The 19,657-nt window shown below is 43.6% G+C and overlaps 1 protein-coding gene across 1 annotated transcript in view; it reads right to left on the reverse strand.

Moving 5' to 3' along the window:
* The window catches only part of ccdc152 (coiled-coil domain containing 152), a 126,886-nt gene that overhangs the window by 68,381 nt on the left and 38,848 nt on the right, over nucleotides 1–19,657 (reverse strand). Inside the window, exon 3 of the mRNA XM_078557241.1 lies at nucleotides 3,036–3,104. Coding sequence (XP_078413367.1) covers nucleotides 3,036–3,104 — 69 coding nt within the window. The remainder of the gene's footprint in view (nucleotides 1–3,035; nucleotides 3,105–19,657) is intronic.

Below are 19,657 nucleotides of genomic sequence, written 5' to 3' on the forward strand. Positions count from 1 at the left end.
AAAATCCCTGACATGTCCCTTCATGTGACACTGTTACATGAGTTGGGACATGTCCATAACTTTTAAAATTACTTTTTTAAAAAACCTACATGAAACCTCATCCCGCCGGTGGATGAGGTTTCGTGCTTTTTCTAATGCCCGCCAGGGCTCCTGGCCTGCCCGCCAGCCTTAAGGTTGGACGGGCAGGTCTATTAATTACTTAAATAACTCTGTCAATGGCCTCAATTGGCCATTGACAGGTTGGCGGGTGCACAGCTGATTTTTCTGAGCCCCCACCTACCTGAAAATTTAAACGGGGCGCGGTGATGTCGGGAGTTCCGCCGATATCACTGCGCATCGGCCAGCGGGCCCCACCCCCCACTCGCTGACGGGAAAATCCTGGCCTGGGAGTCAATCAGACATAAATGGTTTCTTGCATATTTTTTCATATTGTGGTCACTATTTTCAAAAGTCTCCTTTACAGCAAAGTTATTAATTAGCCCTTTCTCATTACACAACTCTAAATCCAAAATAGCCCAATCCCTAGTTGGCTCCTCAACGTTCTGCTCCAGAATCCCATCTTGAACACACTCCAGGAATTCATTCTCCAGAGCATTAGTGCTGATTTAGTTAACCCAGTCTATACGCAAATTGAAGTCACCCGTTATTGCTGCATTACCCACATTACATGATCTCTAATTTCCTGTTTTATATTGTGCCCTACATTAGCACTACAGCTTGGTGACCTATACACAACTCCCACAAATGTTTGCTGCCCCTTGCTGTTTCTTAGCTCCACCTAAATTGATTCTACATCTTGATCCTTTGATCTAAGATCCTCTCTCGCTAGTGTCCTGATCTCATTCCTTATTAAGAGTGCTACCCCACCTCCTTTACCTTTTTGCCTATCCCTCCTAAATGCCGAATATCCTTGGATAGTCAGTACCCAATCTTGGTCACCCATGCGATGAAAGTATAATAATTTTCATAATATTTTTCTAGCTTATTGTAAATTAGGTTTATGAGTGTGGCTCTGTCTCTGTGATTTAATTACACTTGGAGTCAGGTAGACTGCAAGCTGGAAATCATCAAAAGAAGCTGGGTGTGGAAAGGTGCTTGAAGTGCTAATGAGTAAACATGGACGCTGTCTTAGCATGTGAAGTAAATTTGTAATTTTAGATAAGGGAACCATAGAACCATAGAAAAGTTACAGCATTTGGCCCATCTTGTCCATGCCAGCCCAAGGACACCCAGGTGCCCTTTCTAATCCCATCTTCCTGGATTGTTTGGATTTCAAAGGCATCTTAGCCTTGCTTATCTGGCTAGTTGTAAACAGACTAAGGGGTGTTTATTTTCCCAAAGGTTACTATCAATATTGGCAACATGAAAGTGTTTATATTTTGAGGAAGATACAGTTTCAAAGACATATGGAACAATAGAATTTACATATTAAAGAGAGAAACATATATAAAAGAGAATGAAAAGCTATGGGTTTTTTTCATTCATTCATGGGATGTGGACGTTGCTGAATAGGCCAGCATTTATTGCTCATCCCTAATTGCCCTCATTCACTGGGCATTTTTACGAGTCAACCACATTGCTGTGGGCCTGAAGTCACATGTAGGCCAGACCAGGTAAGTACACCAGATTTCCTTCCCTAAAGAGCATTAGTAAACCAGATGGGTTTTTATGACAATCAACAATGGTTTCATGGTCAACATTAGACTTTTTAATTCCAGATATTTATTGAATTCAAATTCCACTATCTGCCATGGTGGGATTCAAACCCAAGTCCCCAGAGCATTACCCTGGGTCTCTGGATTACCAGTCCAGTGACAAAACCACTATGCCACTGCTTCCCAGATTTTGTAGTCTTATGTGAGAAGAGGGCCCTGTAAAACCTAATAGGAATGTGTGAAACAGCCTTCAAGAAGCCTCCAGCCATTTGCGCATAAGTCTGTTATGTAAAGTAACTGAAGTTGGGGAAAAGCCATTTGGAATTCCACTGTCAAGTGTGTGTTAAATGTGTTAACTTTCTGGTTTTGTTTTAAGTCTAAAATCTATTTTGGATCGTTGCCTTAAACGGGGTACATAACTGGGAGCCAGGTCAGTTAGGAATTTTAGGATTTGTTATAGTAGTAAGTAATTGTAGTCTTTATGTGCTTGAAATCTTTTATTTTGTTAATAAATATTTTAATTTAATTTTTAAAAAATCTCTAAAGGTCTTAGTGGATTCATTATATCTGAATTCAGTACATATATCTTCTCGTAATAAATACAAACTGCAAAACCATTGTGATAGCATGACCAAGTTTCCCTCATGGATTTGGTCCGGCTGGCACACGTTATCTTCCACATCATAACATCCAGTGGCCATGTAGCTGGAGTATTGTGTCCAGTTCTGGGAGCCACACTTTAGGAAGGATGTGCAGGCTTTGGAGAGAGACTGCAGAAAAGATTCACAAGAATGGCTCTAGGGATGAGGAACTTCAGTTATGAAGATGGACAGGGGAAGTTGGGGCAGTTTTCCTTGGAGAAAGCTGAGAGGAAATTTAATTGAGGTATTCAAAATCATGAGGGGTCAGGACAGAATAGACAGGGAGAAACTGTTCCCACTCATGAAAGGACAAGAGGGCACTGATTTAAAGTAATTGGCAAAAGAAGCAAGAGCAACAGGTTGCAGCAAGTAGCTAAGGTGTGGAATGCACAGCCTGAGAGTGTGGTGGAGGCAGGTTCAATCAAGGCTTTCATAAGGGATTATTATCTGAAAATGAGGAATGCGTAGGGTTACGGAGAGAAAGTGGGGAATGGCACGAGGTGAATTGTTCATTCTGAGAGCTGGTGCTGACACAATGAGCTGAATGGCCTCCGTCCATGCTGCAACAATTCTGTGATTCAATCTTCGCTGTGTTAGTGAGTTTGCCAGCTTTTGTTGGAAGAGGAAGAAAATGGATCAAAAGGAGGAAAGATCAGAGAAAATATCGAAATCAAAGGAACAAAGTTCCATTTTCATACGCTGTTAAATTTTCTCAATCTAATTTACCATGAGCCCTCACCTCTCAGGTCACATTGTTTTTGGATGGTCCCCTGCAGTTCCATTATCATTCCATGCAGCAAACCACATTCTGAAAAACAAATATCAAACGCAATACTAGTTACAAGGATTTCCAACAGTACAAGCACTAGTTCAGAAATTATGGGCTGAATTTTGGCCTTGATGGGCGGGCGGGCCCAACCGACTTGGCGGCTGGCGGGCAGCCGATCGCCGCCGCCAAAACGGACCCCGCCGCCATTTTACGTGGGTGGGCCGATTAAGGCCCGCCCGACGGGAAGAGCTATGCTCTTCCTGTGCGAGCGTGGGGTGGGGGGGGGGGTATTCCCCAACTGCGAGAGTGTGCTCTTTTGCACATGCACGCAAAAGAGCGCACATCTCCCTGAGGCTAAGTGGTGCCTCAGGGAGATCGCTGAAAGGTGGTGAAAGTTGAAAAATAGAAAAATAAAAAAATCATTAACATGTCCCCTTCATGTGAAAATATCACACAAGATGGGACATGTTAATGAAGTACACAAAAACTTTATTAAACTTTTTAAAATCTGAAATCAAACCTCATCCCACCAGTGGATGAGGTTTGTTAAAAAATCACTTACCCGCCTGCCCGTTGGGCCCGTGCGCCGAGTTGAAGTTCGCACGGGCTCCTCAAAATCGTTGACAATTGCTGACTTAATGGCCTCAACATGGCCTTTAATTAATGGCGGGCGCGTGTTGCGCTGCTTAGCCCGCCCGCTGACCTAAACATCGCGACGTCAGCGCGTGACATTTTAAGCGCTGACATGCGGGCTCCGCTACCCGCACGTCAGCCAGAAAATTCATCCCTATAAGTCTCTGCTGCTGGGTCCAGTTTTGCTGTTTAGGGCTAGAATATTTTGCTTGATTATGCAGAGGTATTTAAGCTTTTCATGCACGTTTGTTCAGGATACTCATAGGCCAGGATATTTCCCTCGTCAGGCGGGCTCAGTGGGGTGAGAGGGAGCGGTTGGGAAGCCGACCGCTACCCGCGATCGGGGCCTGAGTGCAATTTCACACTGGTGGGCCAAGTAAGGCCCGCCTACCGTGAAATGCATGCTGCAGCACTCAGCACTACCTGTGTGGGGTGGGGGGAGGAGAGCGAGTGGGGAACTTCACACATGCGCGTGGGTGCATGCAGGAAGAGCTGCCTGAGGCACAAAGCTGCCTCAGGGAGATGAAGATTTAATAAATTAAAAATAAAGAACTTTAAAATGTTACAAAACATGAGACTCTGTCACTTAAGCAGGGACATGTTATTAATGAAATGTTAAAATTTTTATTTAATATTTAATAGCTGTTAGAAACTTCATCCCGTCCGTGGATGAGGTTTCCTAAAAAATCCAATGGCCACTTGGCCTTTTCGCTCGCCCGCCAACTGTAAGATTGGACGGGCAGTGAAAAATTTAATTCAATTATTACTTTAATGGCCTTAATAGGCCTTTTAATTGTTGGCGGGCGTGCTGCCGACTCCTGCGCGCTGGAATCGGCAGCGCGTTCGCCGACCAAAATATCGTGCGAGTGCGCAATGACCTCAGGACGCTCGCCCAACGTCGTCATGATCGTTTCACACTCACATGCCCGCCTGACGAGCTAAAAATTCTGACCAGTGACATAACGTCTATGATGAGATAAAATAATCACTGCAGATAAATGTGAATTGATACATTTTAGGAAAAAAGAGTGGAGAATGGAAGCATACTATAAAGGGTATAATTTTTAATAGAAGGAGGGAACAAAGAAAGCTAAGGATATGATCACACTAACAAATTTAGTGCGATTGAGAAGCATTATACTTCTAAAGTATTTATCTAACTCCCTTTCTGAAAGTTACAATTGAACCTGCTTCCACTGCCCTTTCAGGCAGTGCATTCCAGATCATAGCAACTTGCTGCATAAAGAAATGGGTCTCTTTTTCCAATTACATTAAATCTCTGCCCTCTGATTCCTGACAGTCAGGTGGAAACAGCTTCACCCATTTAAGAACAGAAGATACTGGAACAAGGATAGACCATATAGCCAATTGAGCCAGCTCCACCATTCAATACAATCATGGCTGATCTTTGGCATTCAACTCCATTTTCCCATCTGCTCCCCATCCTTTCATTCCCTGAGACCAAAAATCAATTTGTCTCAGCCTTAAATATATTCAACAATGGAGCATCCACAACCCTCTGGAGTAGATAATTTCAACGGTTCACAAACCTTTGGGTGAAGAAATTTCTCCTCATCTCAGTCCTAAATCGTCAGCCCCTCATCCTGAGACTGTGCCCCCGTGTTCTAGATTCTTCAGCCAAGGGAAACAACCTCTCAGTGTCTACCCTGTCAAGATGACACTAAGATTGGAGGAGTTGCGCAGACGACATTAAGGTTGGAGGAGTTGCAGATAGTGAAGAGGATCGTCAAAGGATACAACGGGATATAGATCGGTTGGAGACTTGGGCGGAGAAATGGCAGATGGAGTTTAATCTGGACAAATGCGAGGTAATGCATTTTGGAAGGTCTAATACTGGCAGGAATTATACAGTAAATGGCAAAACACTTAAGTGCATTGACGGGCAGAGGGATCTGGGTGTACAGGTCCACAGTTCACTGAAAGTGGCAACACAGGTGGATAAGGTAGTCAGGAAGGCATATGGCATGCCTGCCTTCATAGGCAGGGGTATTGAGTATAAAAGCTGGGAAGTCATGCTGCAGTTGTATAGAACCTTGGTTAGGCCACACTTGGAATATTGCGTGCAATTCTGGTCGCCACATTACCAGAAGGATATGGAGGCGTTGGAGAGGGTGCAGGGGAGGTTTACCAGGATGCTGCCTGGTCTGGAGGTTATTAGCTATGAGGAGAGGTTGGAGGAACTCGGATTGTTCTCACTAGAGCGACGGAGATTGAGGGGCAACTTGATAGAAGTTTACAAAATTATGAGTGGCATGGACAGAGTAGATAGTCAGAAGCTTTTTCCCAGGGTGGAAGAGTCAATTACTAGGGGACATAGATTTAAGGTGAGAGGAGAAAACTATAGAGGAGATGTGCGGGGCAAGTTTTTTACGCAGAGAGTAGTGAGTGTCTGGAATTCACTGCCAGAGGAGGTGATGGAAGCAGGTACGATAGTGGTGTTTATGAGGCAGCTTGACAAATACATGAATAGGATGGGAATAGAGGGATACGGACCCCGGAAGTGCAAAATGTTTTAGTTGACGGGCAATATGATCGGCGCAGGCTTGGAGGGCCGAAGGGGCTGTTCCTGTGCTGTACTTTTCTTTGTTCTTTGTTCTCCAGAATCTTGTTTGTTTCAATGAGATCACCTCTCATTCTTATAAACCCCAGAGAATATAGACCCAATTTACTCAGCCTCTCATCATAGGACAACCCTCTTATCCCAGGGATTAATCTAATGAAACTTTGCTGTACCACCTCCAATGCAAGTACATCCTATCTCAAATTGGGAACTGAAACAGCATACAGTACCCCAGGGGCTGGATTTTCATCTCACAGCGGAGGCAGGAATCAGATCGGGAAACCTAAAAATGTGATTTTTTTCTTGGTAGCAAAATCAAATTTAGGTTTAAAACACTCAGCTTAAGCCCACACATCTCCCCTCCAAACTGAAAGTGAAATTCTATCATGTTGTGATTGCTGTCAGATAGAGGCTCCTTTACCATGGGATTATTGCACATTACCAGGTCTAGAATAGCCTGCTCCTTAGTTGGCTCTAGAATGTACTGTTCTAAGAAATTGCCTCGAGCACACCCTATTAATTCATTTTCCAGGCCACCCTTGCCAATTAGATTCACACAATCTGCAGCAGATTAAAGCCGTTCATGATTATTGCAGTACCTTTTTTGCAAACCCCATTTATTTGTTTTAATTCATTCAGGGGGTGTGGTCTTCACTGTTTAGGCCAGCATTTATTGCTCACCCCTAGTTGCCCTTGACAAGGTTGTGGTGAGCTGCCTTCTTGAACCGCTGCAGTCCATCTGGTGTAGGTCCAGCCACAGTGCTGTTAGGGAGGGAGTTCCAGGATTTTGATCCAGCGACAGTGAAGGAACAATGATATATTTCCAAGTCAGGATGGTGAGTGACTCGGAGGGGAAATTCCAGGTGGTGGTGTTCCCATCTATCTGCAGCCCTAGTCATCCTAGATGTTAGTGGTTGTGGATTTGGAAGGTGCTGTCTCAGGAGCCTTGATGAATTCCTGCAATGTATACTCTGTTCTATCGTGTAACTACTGTTAGGGTGTCTATAAATTATTCCCAGAAGTGACCACTTAGCTTTCCAATTCTTATCTCTGCCCGCACTGGTTTTACATCTTGTTCTTTAGAGCTAAGCTCATCTCTCACTACTGTAGTAATGACATCCTTAATTAACACAGCTACCTCAGCACATTATCATAGCTTCCTGTCTTTTTGAAATGTCAAATAACCTTCAATATTTATCTCCTTGGTTCACCTTGCAACCATGGGCAGAATTTTTTGGCCCCGTCCACCGCTGGGATCGTCCAGTTGCGCCGAAAATCAGTGGACTTTTGGCTTGGCCACCGAATCTCCTGCAGCGGATCCCACCACAACAGGGCCAGAAAATCCCGGCCCATGTCTCTGTAATGGCTATCAGGTCATACATATTTATTTCTATCTGTGCTAAAAATTCATCCATTGTGCTATGAATGCTATGCGCAGTCAAATACAGAGCATTTAACTCTCTCTTTTTACCATTTTTGCAGTCTCTGGCCTTACCTACTGGTGTACTCTTAAATTTGTATGCTCTCTCCCTTCCTGCCACACTGTGGTTATCATCATTGGATTGAGAATTGGTTGACAGACCGGAAACAGAGAGTGGGAGTAAGTGGGCCTTTTTCCAGATGGCAGACGGTGACTAGTGTTTACCGCAGGGATCAGTGCTTGGGCCCCAGCTATTCACAATACATATAAATGACTTGGATGAGGGAACCAAATGTAATATTTCCAAGTTTGCTGATGACACAAAACTGGGCAGGGTTGTGAGTTGTAAGGAGGATGCAAGGAAGCTTCAGGGTGATTTAGACAAGTTGTGTGTGTGGGCAAGCAAATGGCAGATGCAGTATGAAGGGTTCTCAAAATTCCTACATTTTTCATATCATCAACAAGGATATGACTTTTGGACTTTTACCTGAAACCAGACAATGAGAGGAGACAGAATCCGCATTCTTCCCTTTAAAACAATCAACACGAAACTAAAGCCCATCAAAATCTTGCATAAATAATTGCCACTAACTACGGGGGCAGGAAGACCACAAATAATGCAATTATGCAAACCCATCAATACTCCACACATACAATGGCTTTCAGTTCAAGACTAGTTACGGGGGCAGGAAGACAATGATAAACATCATGTGAGCCCATTAAAAACAATGAGACAACAATCACCTGGGAAGCCCACCAAAATCAAACAAAGAACTAACCTTGATTTGGATTGAGATAAGAAATTTGAAAAAAAACAGTATAACTGGGCCAGCAGATCTGAAGTGAGCAGTTTTGTTTTTGGGCAGTGAGGAGTTTAAGCAGGGAGCTGAGCCAAGCGGAGGACGGAGATCTGGAGGTTTGCAGGCCCACAGGCAACATAACGGCGAGGGGCACAGTGTGGCAGGCTCAACCGAAGATAACAAGTCCACAACCGCAGCCCTCCATGAAGATCGACCACCCACAACCACGCCCTCCACCCAACTGAAGAACCTTCGCAGATTCCACAGACCAGGACCACGTGGGGACGGCAGGCCCCAGAGGACACAAAGAACGTACCCCAAAACTGCAACCGGCTTACCTGGCTGGATTTTGAACTGTCAAGGAACCCTGGTTGGTGAGCATGATCCCTGATCTCTCCTAGTTCAATTTAGTTAGGTTTTGGGGGCGGGACAAGGGTAAGGGGATTAGTAGCGTTATTTTCTCTCATTATGCCGTGTGTTCCCCATTCTTAACTAAGTGTACTTTGTAGGTCTGTATAATTTCAGTGTAATCCTAATGTTATAAGTTCATTTGTGACTTCAATAAGCTCAGTTTTTTTCTTGCACCAAAACCAGTTGTCTGCTGTATTTTGTCACAACCCCCAAATAAGTCCAAGGTCTTGAACCCAGGGAGTGGGAGCGATTCGAACCACTCAGAAGTCAGAGGTGGAGCTGACACACACACACCACACCCCCTACAAGTATAACGTGGATAAATGTGAAGTTATAAACTTCGGTGTGAAAAGCAGAAAGGCAGAGTATTATTTAAATGGTGATACATTGGGAAATGTGGATGTACAAAGGGATCTGGGTGCCTTTGTACACCAGTAAATGAAAGTAAACAAGCAGGTGCAGCAAGCATTTAGGAAGGCAAATGGTATGTTGGCTTTCGTTGCAAGAGGATTTGAGTTCAGAAGTAGGGATGTCTTACTGCAGTTATACAAGGTCTTAGTGAGACCACAATTGGAGTATTACTTGCAGTTTTGGTCTCCCTACCTCAGAAAGGATATACTTGCCATAGAGGGAATGCAGCGAAGGTTCACTAGATACAGGGGATGGCAGGACTGTCGTATGAGGAGAGATTGGTTCGACTGGGCCTGTATTCATTAGAGTTTAGAAGAATGAGATGGGATCTGATTGAAACGTATAAAATTCTAACAGGGCTGGACAGACTAGATGCAGGGAGGATGTTTCCCCTGGTTGGGGAGTCTAGAACCAAATGCCACAGCCTCAGGATACCAGGCAGGCCATTTAGGACTGAGATGAGGAAAAATTTCTTCACTCAGGGGGTGGTTAACCTGTGAAATTCTCTGTCACATAAGTCTGTGGAGGCTGGGTCACTGAGTATATTCAGGAAAGAAATTGATAAATATTTGGATGTTAGGGGCATTAAAGGGCATGGAGAGAAAGCAGGAATATGGAGTTGAGACAGAGGATCAGCCATGATCATATTGCATGGCAGAGCAGGCTCAAAGGGCTAAATATCCTACTCCTGCTCCTAGTTATATATTTCTATGTCATTAATCGACGCCCTGAACTCACAGCTCTGTCAATTGTTTTAAGGCTGCTGCATAGCAAGCACCTGTCTCTCCAGGGGCGCAACACCTCAAATTGAATTTAAAACGCTGCATTGTCACCGAGGGTTTCGGTTGGAAATGGCCTTTCACTAGATTCACCAACTCATCAAAACTCTTGGAATCTGGGGCGTTGGGTGCCAACAGGCTATGAATTAGGCCGTACATTTTACTGCAACATGTCGACAAGAGGATCGCCTGCCTCTTCTCCTGCCCTGATAATCTGATCAAACGGTTGGATGTAGCCAAATTGTGGCATATTGGAAGGCGATGTCTTCGATGACTACAATGAGGGTTTATAATTGTAATGTACTTACAATCGGCCTGCAGGCATGGCTACTTTAGTGCAGTTCAGTTTTCATAGCTTTCCTTGGTGTCGTCAACTGGTGATGTTTTGCCTCATCGCCAGTTGCTATGTTTTAACAATGGGTTGCTTTGCTTGTGAACCAGTTGCACGCTTATCTGTCAGCAGGCGAATCGATTACAATATACGGCATACGCAGAGGTCAATATGAAATGAAGCACATACTATTTATTTACACAAACGACATGATGTTTGCTTCTCCAGGCAGACCCTACCCTACTTGCATCAGTATTTACTTTTGCATCAGTATTTACTTTTGCATCAGTATTTACTTTTTTGCATCAGTATTTACTCAGGAAACTGGCATAGAGTATAAGGAAGGAAGGGAAACAAGCAGTAGTGTCATGGAACATATAGAGATTAAAGAGGTGGAGGTGCTTGCTGCCTTACAGCGAATAAAGGTAGATAACTCCCCCGGGCCTGACATGATATTCCCTCGGACCTTGAGGGAGACTAGTGTAGAAATTGCAGGGGCCCTGGCAGAAATATTTAAAATGTCCTTAGCCACGGGTGAGGTGCCGGAGGATTGGAGGGTAGCTCATGTTGTTCCGTTGTTTAAAAAAGGCTCCAAAAATAAACTAGGTAATTACAGGCCATTGAGCCTGACTTCAGTAGTAGGTAAATTATTGGAAGGTGCTCTGAGAGATCGGATATACAATTATTTGGACAGCCAAGGGCTGATTAAGGATAGTCAGCACAAGCTAAGGGAAATAAGAGTTCATCAGGTGTTGCAATTCTCCAGAACTTGCTAGTCAAGTTACATCACTCTGTATCTCACCCTATGCCTCCCCATTAAGAATTTGCTGGATTTGTGCATTAATTACTCATTATATTCAACACATACTGTAAATAAGGATTATCACATGTTGAAAAAAAACCTGGCTTTGTGCGTGGTAGGTCATGTTTAATGAACCTTGTAGAGTTTTTTGAGGAGGTTACCAAGAAAGTAGATGAAGGAAAGGCTGTGGATGTTGTCTACATGGACTTTAGTAAGGCCTTTGACAAGGCCCCACATGGGAGGTTAGTTCAGAAGGTTCAGACACTTGGTATCTATGGAAAGGTTGTAAACTGGATTCGAAATTGGCTGTGTGGGAGAAGACAGAGAGTGGTAGTGGATGATTGTTTCTCAGACTGGAGGTCTGTGACTAGTGGTGTGCCTCAGGGATCTCTGCTGGGACCATTGTTGTTTGTTGTCTATATCAATGATTTGGATGATAATGTGGTAAATTGGATCAGCAAGTTTGCTGATGACACTAAGATTGGAGGCGTTGTGGACAGTGAGGAAGGCTTTCAAAGCTTGCAGGGGGATCTGGACCAACTGAAAAAAATGGGCCAGAAAATGGCAGATGGAATTTAATGCAGAAAAGAGGTGTTGCATTTTGGAAGGACAAACCAAGGTAGGACATACACAGTAAATGGTAGGGCACTGAGGAGTGTGGAGGAACAAAGGGATCTGGGAGTTCAGATACATAATTCCCTGAAAGTGGCGTCACAGGTAGACAGGGTTGTAAAGAAAGCTTTTGGCATACTGGCCTTCATAAATCTTCATAAGTATGGAGTATAGGAGTTGGGATGTTATGGTGAGGTTGTATAAGACATTGGTGAGGCCAACTTTGGAGTATTGTGTGCAGTTCTGGTCGCCTAACTACAGGAAGGATATCAGTAAGATTGAAAGAGTGCAGAGAAGATTTACTAGGATGTTGCCGGGTCTTAAGGAGTTGAGTTACAGGGAAAGATTAAACAGGTTAGGACTTTATTCCTTGGAGTGTAGAAAGATGAGGGTCAATTATGGTTTTCCACAATTTCTGTTGAATGGAATATTTCAACATTTCTTCTTTTAGCTGCTGGCATTTGCATTGTGCAAAATGTACCCGATCAATTTGGAGAACATCTTCAAGTTCGCTGTCAATGATGTGGCCTGGGCTGGAGAGTTTTAGCTATGAGGAGAGATTGGATAGACTGGGGTTATTTTCCCTGGAGCAGAGGAGATTGAGGGGAGTCATGATTGAGGTGTATAAAATTATGAGGGGCATAGATAGGATAGACAGGAAGGAACTTATCCCCTTGGTGGAGGGATCAATAACCAGGGGGCATAGATTTAAGGTAAGGGGCAGAAGGTTTAGAGGGGCTGTGAGGAAGAACTTTTTCACCCAGAGGGTGGTGGGAATCTGGAACTCACTGCCTGAAAGGGTGGCAGAGGCAGAAACCCTCATAACATTTAATAAGTATTTGGATGTGCACTTGCAATGCCATGACATGCAAGGCTATGGGCCTAGTGCTGGAAAATGGGATTAGAATAGTTAGGTACTTGTTTGACTGGTGCAGACTCGATGGACCAAAGGGCCTTTTTCTGTGTTGTAGACCTCTATGACTCTAAGTCAACTTGTAGATCTAAGGATATATCTTCTGTTTTCGCTGGGTGAGGTCATCTGCTAAGTGTTTTCAATGTGATCATCAATTACCTGGCTTGTACATAATCTCACAGTCATAACCTTGAATCTTTATCAACAGACTTTGCAATCTTAGTGGTACACTGGTCAATGGTTTTCACCAAATCGTCTCCAGTGGCTCTGCCACAAATCTTTTACCAAGTAGGTAGGTATCAGTTGGATTGTATTTCAGACAGAGATTTTGATGCAAATTGTTTGTCTTTTTGCAGAATGCATGCTCCCAGAGCTTTCTGTGAGGTATCTATCTCCAGGTTAGTTGTTTCCTGAGGATCATAAAATTGCAATGTTGATGCTTCTGATGATGACTGTTTCAGTGCTTCGATGAGGTACTGGGGTTATGGAAGGAGGAGAAAGGCATCAATGCTGTGTGTGTGCATGCACTGCTCAAAGCTAAAGTAAAACTAAGATTGGAGCACATGACACATTTCCCTTTTAGTGGTGTCTCAAAGGCATATTATAACAGAAACTTGGTGTATATCCCTGGTTCAAAGAAGAGTGCAGGAGGGCATGCCAGGAGCAGCACCAGGCATACCTAAAAAATGAGGTGTCAACCTGGTGAAGCTATAACACAGGACTACTTGCATGCCACACAGCATAAGCAGCAAGTGATAGACAGAGCTAAGTGATCCCACAACTAATCGATCAGATCTAAGCTCTGTAGTCCTGCCACATCCAGTTGAGAATGGTGGTGAACAACTAAACAACTCATTGGAAGAGGAGTCTCCACAAATATCCCCATCCTCAATGATGGGGAGCCCAGCACATCAGTGCAAAAGGTAAGGCTGAGGCAATCTTCAGCCAGAAATGCTGAGTAGGTGATCCATCTCAGCCTCCTCTGGAGATCCCCAGCATCACAGATGCTAGTCTTCAGCCAATTCGATTCACTCCACGTGATATCAAGAAATGGCTGAAGCCACTGGATACTGGAAAGGCTATGGGCGCTGACAATATTCTGGCAATAGTACTGAAGACTTATGCTCCAGAACTTGCTGTGCCTCTAACCAAGCTGTCCCAGTACAGCTACAACACTGGCATCTACCCGGCTATCTGGAAAATTGCCCAGGTATGCCCTGTACGCAAAAAGGAGGGCAAAACCAACCCGGCCAATTACCACCCCATTAGTCTACTCTCTATCATCAGTAAAGTGATGGAAGGGGTCATCAACAGTGCTATCAAGCAGCACTTGCTTAGCAACAACCTGCTCACTGATGCCCAGTTTGGTTTCCGCCAGGGCCACTCAGGTCCTGACCTCATTACAGCCTTGGCTCAAACATGGACAAAAGAGCTGTACTCCCGAGATGAGGTGAGAGTGACTGCCCTTGACACCAAGGCAGTATTTGAACAAGTGTGGCATCAAGGAGCCCTAGCAAAACTGGATTCAATGGGAATCAGGGGGAAAACTCCTAGGGCCAACCATTTCAGCTGCTTCATCAATGACCATCCTCCCATTATAAGATCAGAAGTGGGGATGTTCGCTGATAATTGCACAATGTTCAGCACCATTCAAGACTCCTCAGATACTGAAGCAGTCCATGTCCAAATGCAGCAAGACCTGGACAATATCCAGGCTTGGGCTGACAAGTGGCAAGTAACATTCATACCATACAAGAGTCAGGAAATGACCATCTCCAACAAAAGAGAATCCAACCATCGCCCCTTGATGTTCAGTGGTATTACCATCACTGAATCCCCCCACTATCAACATCCTGGGGGTTACCATTGACCAGAAACTGAACTGGACTAGCCATATAAATACTGTGCCTACAAGAGCAGGTCAGAGGCTAGGAATTGTACGACGAGTAACAAACTCCTGATGCCCCAAAGCCTGTCCATCATCTACAAGGCACAAGTCAGGGATGTGATGGAATACTCCACACTTGCCTGGATGAGTGTAGGTTCCACAACACTGAAGAAGCTGGATACCATCCAGGACAAAGCACTTCCTCCACCACTGACGCACAATAGCAGCAGCGTGTACCATCTACAAGATGCACTACAGGGATTCACCAAGGCTCCTTAGACAACACCTTCCAAACCCACGACCACTACTACTTAGAAGGACAAGGGCAGCAGATGGATGGGAACACCACCACCTGGAAGTTCCCCTCCAAGTCACTCACCACCCTGACTTGGAAATATATCTCTGTTCCTTCACTGCCGCTGGGTCAAAATCCTGGCACTCCCTCCCTAACAGCACTGTGGGTTCACCTATACCACATGAACTGCAGCGGTTCAAGAAGGCAGCTCACCACCACCTTCTCAAGGGCAACTAGGGATGGGCAATAAATGCTGGCCCAGCCAGCGAAGCCCACATCCCATGAACGAATTTTTTTAAATTCCCATTTTGCTGAGTTGACGGAAAGACTTCTCTTTAATGTGTTCTGTAAATTTAGGAAATCCTAAGCAAATTTGCAACTGTCTAGTGAATTGCTGGTCACCAAGCACTTAATAAGGCAAAAAAACCTTTAAAGCTAAGTCAGATAATGTGTTACACTTTTTTACAGGAACAATTTTACAGGGCAAATATTTATTAAAACTGATAATATTACCGCAGCTTAATTCACAATCAGCATGCACATCAGCTCTGACATTCAGTGCAGGTTTAACCCATTGGCTGTTTACTCAAGACAATTGATTGCTTCGAAAAATGACACAAAATTACATTGAATGCACACACAGCAACAACCATTCAGCCCAACTGGCCTCTGCTGGTGTTTATGCCCCACATGAGCCTCCACCTACCCCTTTTCACCTAATCATATCAGCATAACCTCTTTCTTTCTCTCTTGTGTGTTTATCTAGCATATTAACAAGAATATGTTTCTATATTTTTTGGTGATTATCTTCCAGCCCTTTTATGATGGCATCAAAACACAGAAGGAGCTCTCAAGAAAGACCTTTCCAATTTAAAGCCAGTCACAGTCACCGGATTACTCATGCTTATTATTTCGTTTCACTTTATATCCAGATGAAAATACATTATTTCGTCAATTGCTTTTGTAGTTCCTTCCCTTCTCTTTGTGCTAAATCACTCTTCAAGATAAAAAAGAAAATGGAAACATTGACAATAACAACAGGTGGAACCAGAAAAAGATTAACCACATTACTCAACAGATATATTGAAGGCCAAAGAAAGTAATTGGTTGTCATTTTATAAATGAGCACGAGTAATATCTCTTTCCTATTGAATTGTAATTATGATATTGTTCACAGCTGCAGACCAAGTATTCTGAGCTAGTTATTCTTTTGTTAAAACAAATATTGCGCATGTAACCCAGGGCACTCTTAAATATATAAGCATGATGTGCTGGAGTTTCTAAAAGAACTGAAAAAAAAAGACTTATGCATCATCTGCTGGTGCCAGTCTTTCCCAGATTCATAGGTCCAAATTTTAATGTCAGAGGCGAGAATCAGGAGACAGGACTAATCCCGCTGTCGCAATCCCACCTCAGTCTTGAGGCTGCTGGAAGGTGGGATTTTCTGGGGTTCCAGGCCCTAAGTGACCCGAAGACAGGTACGTCGCCAAATTCAGCAGGTTCGAAGCAGGAGTGGGGGTGTTCTGAGTCCAGAGCAGGCAGGTTAAAAGGCCTGTGTCCAGTCCCAACAAGTCCTTGGCCAGTGTTTCTGAAGCAATCAGTAGCTCACCTATGCACATTTGAACCTTCTGACCAGTTTAAACCTTCCCTCAACCTGGCCTATCATGCCCTCACCCCCTCACTCTCTCCTTTGCTCACCATTGCCCCCTCACCCCCCTCACCCATTATTCATTTTATGAACAGAACTCACAAGCCCTGTTATAACAGTTAGAAGCCATTGAATAGCCGATAAGGCTCTCTGAGTAAGTAAACAGACTCTTCCAAGCAGCTGTATAGACAATGTGAATGAATGGTACAATGATTAGGCAGTTGGATAACAGCTAAGAGCCCATAAAACTCACTGAGCAAACAAACAGACTTCAGAACTAATGGGCATAGATTATACATTTACACTTGTTGATCATACTAAGTTACCCTTTCAATAGTGTGAAATGTACTCTACCTTTTTATTCATTAGATGAACTTTTTTAAACACATCAGAAGATATTTTCACATTTACAATGTTGCTATTTTACTTGGCAGCTCGCGAGTTGGCAGGAATAACAATCTGGCAAACACATTGTTTATTTTCCAGTCACAGCAATGTCATAACTCACCTTAATGAACACAGATACTAAACTCATGCTACAGCATTTAATGACGAGCTGTGAAGGAGGCAAAAACATTTTACTTACTGTTTAAACTCTTCTCACCTCCAATCCATGGTTCAAGCCTCCATGCAGCTGGTGTAAAACCCAGCAGCTATTAAAGGCCAGCCACATCCATTAAAATTTTAAAAAATAGTTACATAGGAAAGACTCTCAATGAACTCACGATGCTTTCAGTTGCATCCTTCATAGGAGTGAGCGCATTGCATTGCCAGCTCCCTCTCCCACCTTCCTGAAAATGACCAAAGGCGGAATCAGAGGTGGGACCTCTGGCTACCATGCTTGGTGGCCTTTTTAGGGGATCCTGCCTTTGTTTGGTCCCAATCGGGACCACTAACATCTGGTCGATAGAGTCATAGGCCTGAATTTTCATTAAAGTGAGAACATCTTCATTATTATGAAAATGACAGTGTAGCCCTGGATCTGGAAGTACCACCCCCAAAAATGGCACCCACTATTTCCATGGGTTTGGGCTGGGTTCTAAATTGCACATCCATGGTATACGGAGTCAATTGCAAAAGTGAAAGTGCAACTGTCTCAGGCTGATCTGGAAAAGGCAGATGGGCAAAGGTAGCCTAGATGAGGAGTTCATAGAATGTTTTAGGGATAGTTTCTTAGAATAGCATATTCTGGAGCCAACCAGAGAGCAGGCTATACTGGGCCTGGTATTGTGCAACGAGATTGGATAAATTAATGACCTCACAGTGAAGGGGCCCATAAGTAGCAGTGACCATAATATGATTGAATTTTACATTCAGTTTGAGGGAGAGAGGAGTGGGTCTGAGACTATGTTTTTAAACTTAAATAAGGGCAATTATGAGGGCACGAAAGCAGAGCTGGCTGAAGTGAATTGGCAAATTAGGTTAAGGGATAGAGATGCACTGGCAAACATTCAAGGGAATATTTCAGAATACACAGAATAGATACATGCCAATTAGTAAGAAAAAAATCCAAAGGATGGACACACCATCCATGGTTAACTAAAAAAGTTAGACAGAGTATCAAATGGAAAAGAAAAAGTATATAAGTGTGCAAAGATAGATGGAAGGCCAGAAGATTGTACAGAATATAAGAAACAGCAAAGGATGACTAAAAGATTAATAAAGAAGGAAAAATTAGAGTACAAGAGAAAGCTAGCCAGAAATATAAAAACAGATAGTATGAGTTTCTATAAATATTTTAAAAAGAAATGATTTAACAAAGCGAGCATTGGTCCTATAGAAAGTGAGTTGGGAGAATTGATAGATGGAAGAATTAGGAGAGATGATATCTTGGAAGGGGCATCGAATGAAGCTTTGTGGGTAGAGCTTAGGAATAAAAAAGGGGCAATCACATTATTAGGTGTTTATTATAGACCCCCAGATAGTCAGCGGGAAATTGAGGAGCAAATATGTGCACAATTTGTGGAGGTGTGTAAAAACAATAACAATAGGGTAATTATATTAGATGATTTCAACTTTCCCAACATTAATTGGGATAGACATAGTGTTAAGAGCTTGGATGGAGTGGATTTCTTGAAATGTGTACAGGAGAACTTTTTAGGTCAATATGTAGAGGGTCTAACAAGGGACGGTGCATTTCTGGACATAATTCTGGGGAATGAAGCCGGACAGGTGGCTGAGGTGGTGGTGGGCGAGCATTTTAGTGATAGTGACCACAACATGGTACAGTTTAAGTTTGTTATGGACAAAGAAATAGACAAGTTGTAAAAAAATGTTTTGGATTGGGGGAGAGTGGATTTTAGTAAAGTAAGGCAGGATCTGGCCAAGGTAGACTGGGAACAGTTACTTGTGGGGAAATCTACAGAGGAACAGTGGGGGGTGTTCAAAAAGGAAACGGGGAGGGTACAGGCTCAACATGTTCCCTCTAGGGTGATAGGAAGGAGTAACAAGCCCAGAGAACCATGGATGACCAGAGATATTCAGGTTACGATGAGAAGGAAAAGAGAGGCTTTTAGCAGGTACAAGGGGAGCAAATCAGCAGACGCATTAATGGAGTACAGAAAGTGCAGGGTGGAGCTTAAGAAAGCAATTAGGAGAGCAAAGAGGGGATATGAGAAAGCTCTGGCTGGTAAAAGTAGGGAAAATCCCAAAATATTCTCTAAGTATATCAATGTGAAGAGGATAACCAGGGAAAGGGTAGGGCCCATAAGGGACAAAGGGGGCAATCTATGGGTGCAGCCAGAGGACATCACTAGAGTGTTGAATGAATACTTCACGTCTGTCTTCACCCAAGAGAATGAGGATGAAGGTATCGAACTTGAGGAGAGAGACTGCGAGGTTCATAAGCAAATTGATATAGGGAGTGACAAGGTATTGGAGGTGCTGGCAGGCTTAAAAGTGGACAAATCTCCAGGTCCAGATGATTTGTGTCCCAGACTGCTGAGGGAGGCAAGGGAGGAGATCGCAGGGGCACTGACCCAAATTTTTAATTCCTCTCTGGCCACGGGGGAGGTGCCAGAGGACTGGAGAACAGTTAATGTGGTTGCGCTATTTAAGAAGGGTTGTAG

This window comes from Cetorhinus maximus, chromosome 2 (genome assembly GCF_964194155.1).
Source record: "Cetorhinus maximus chromosome 2, sCetMax3.hap1.1, whole genome shotgun sequence".
In the NCBI taxonomy this organism is placed as follows: domain Eukaryota; kingdom Metazoa; phylum Chordata; class Chondrichthyes; order Lamniformes; family Cetorhinidae; genus Cetorhinus; species Cetorhinus maximus.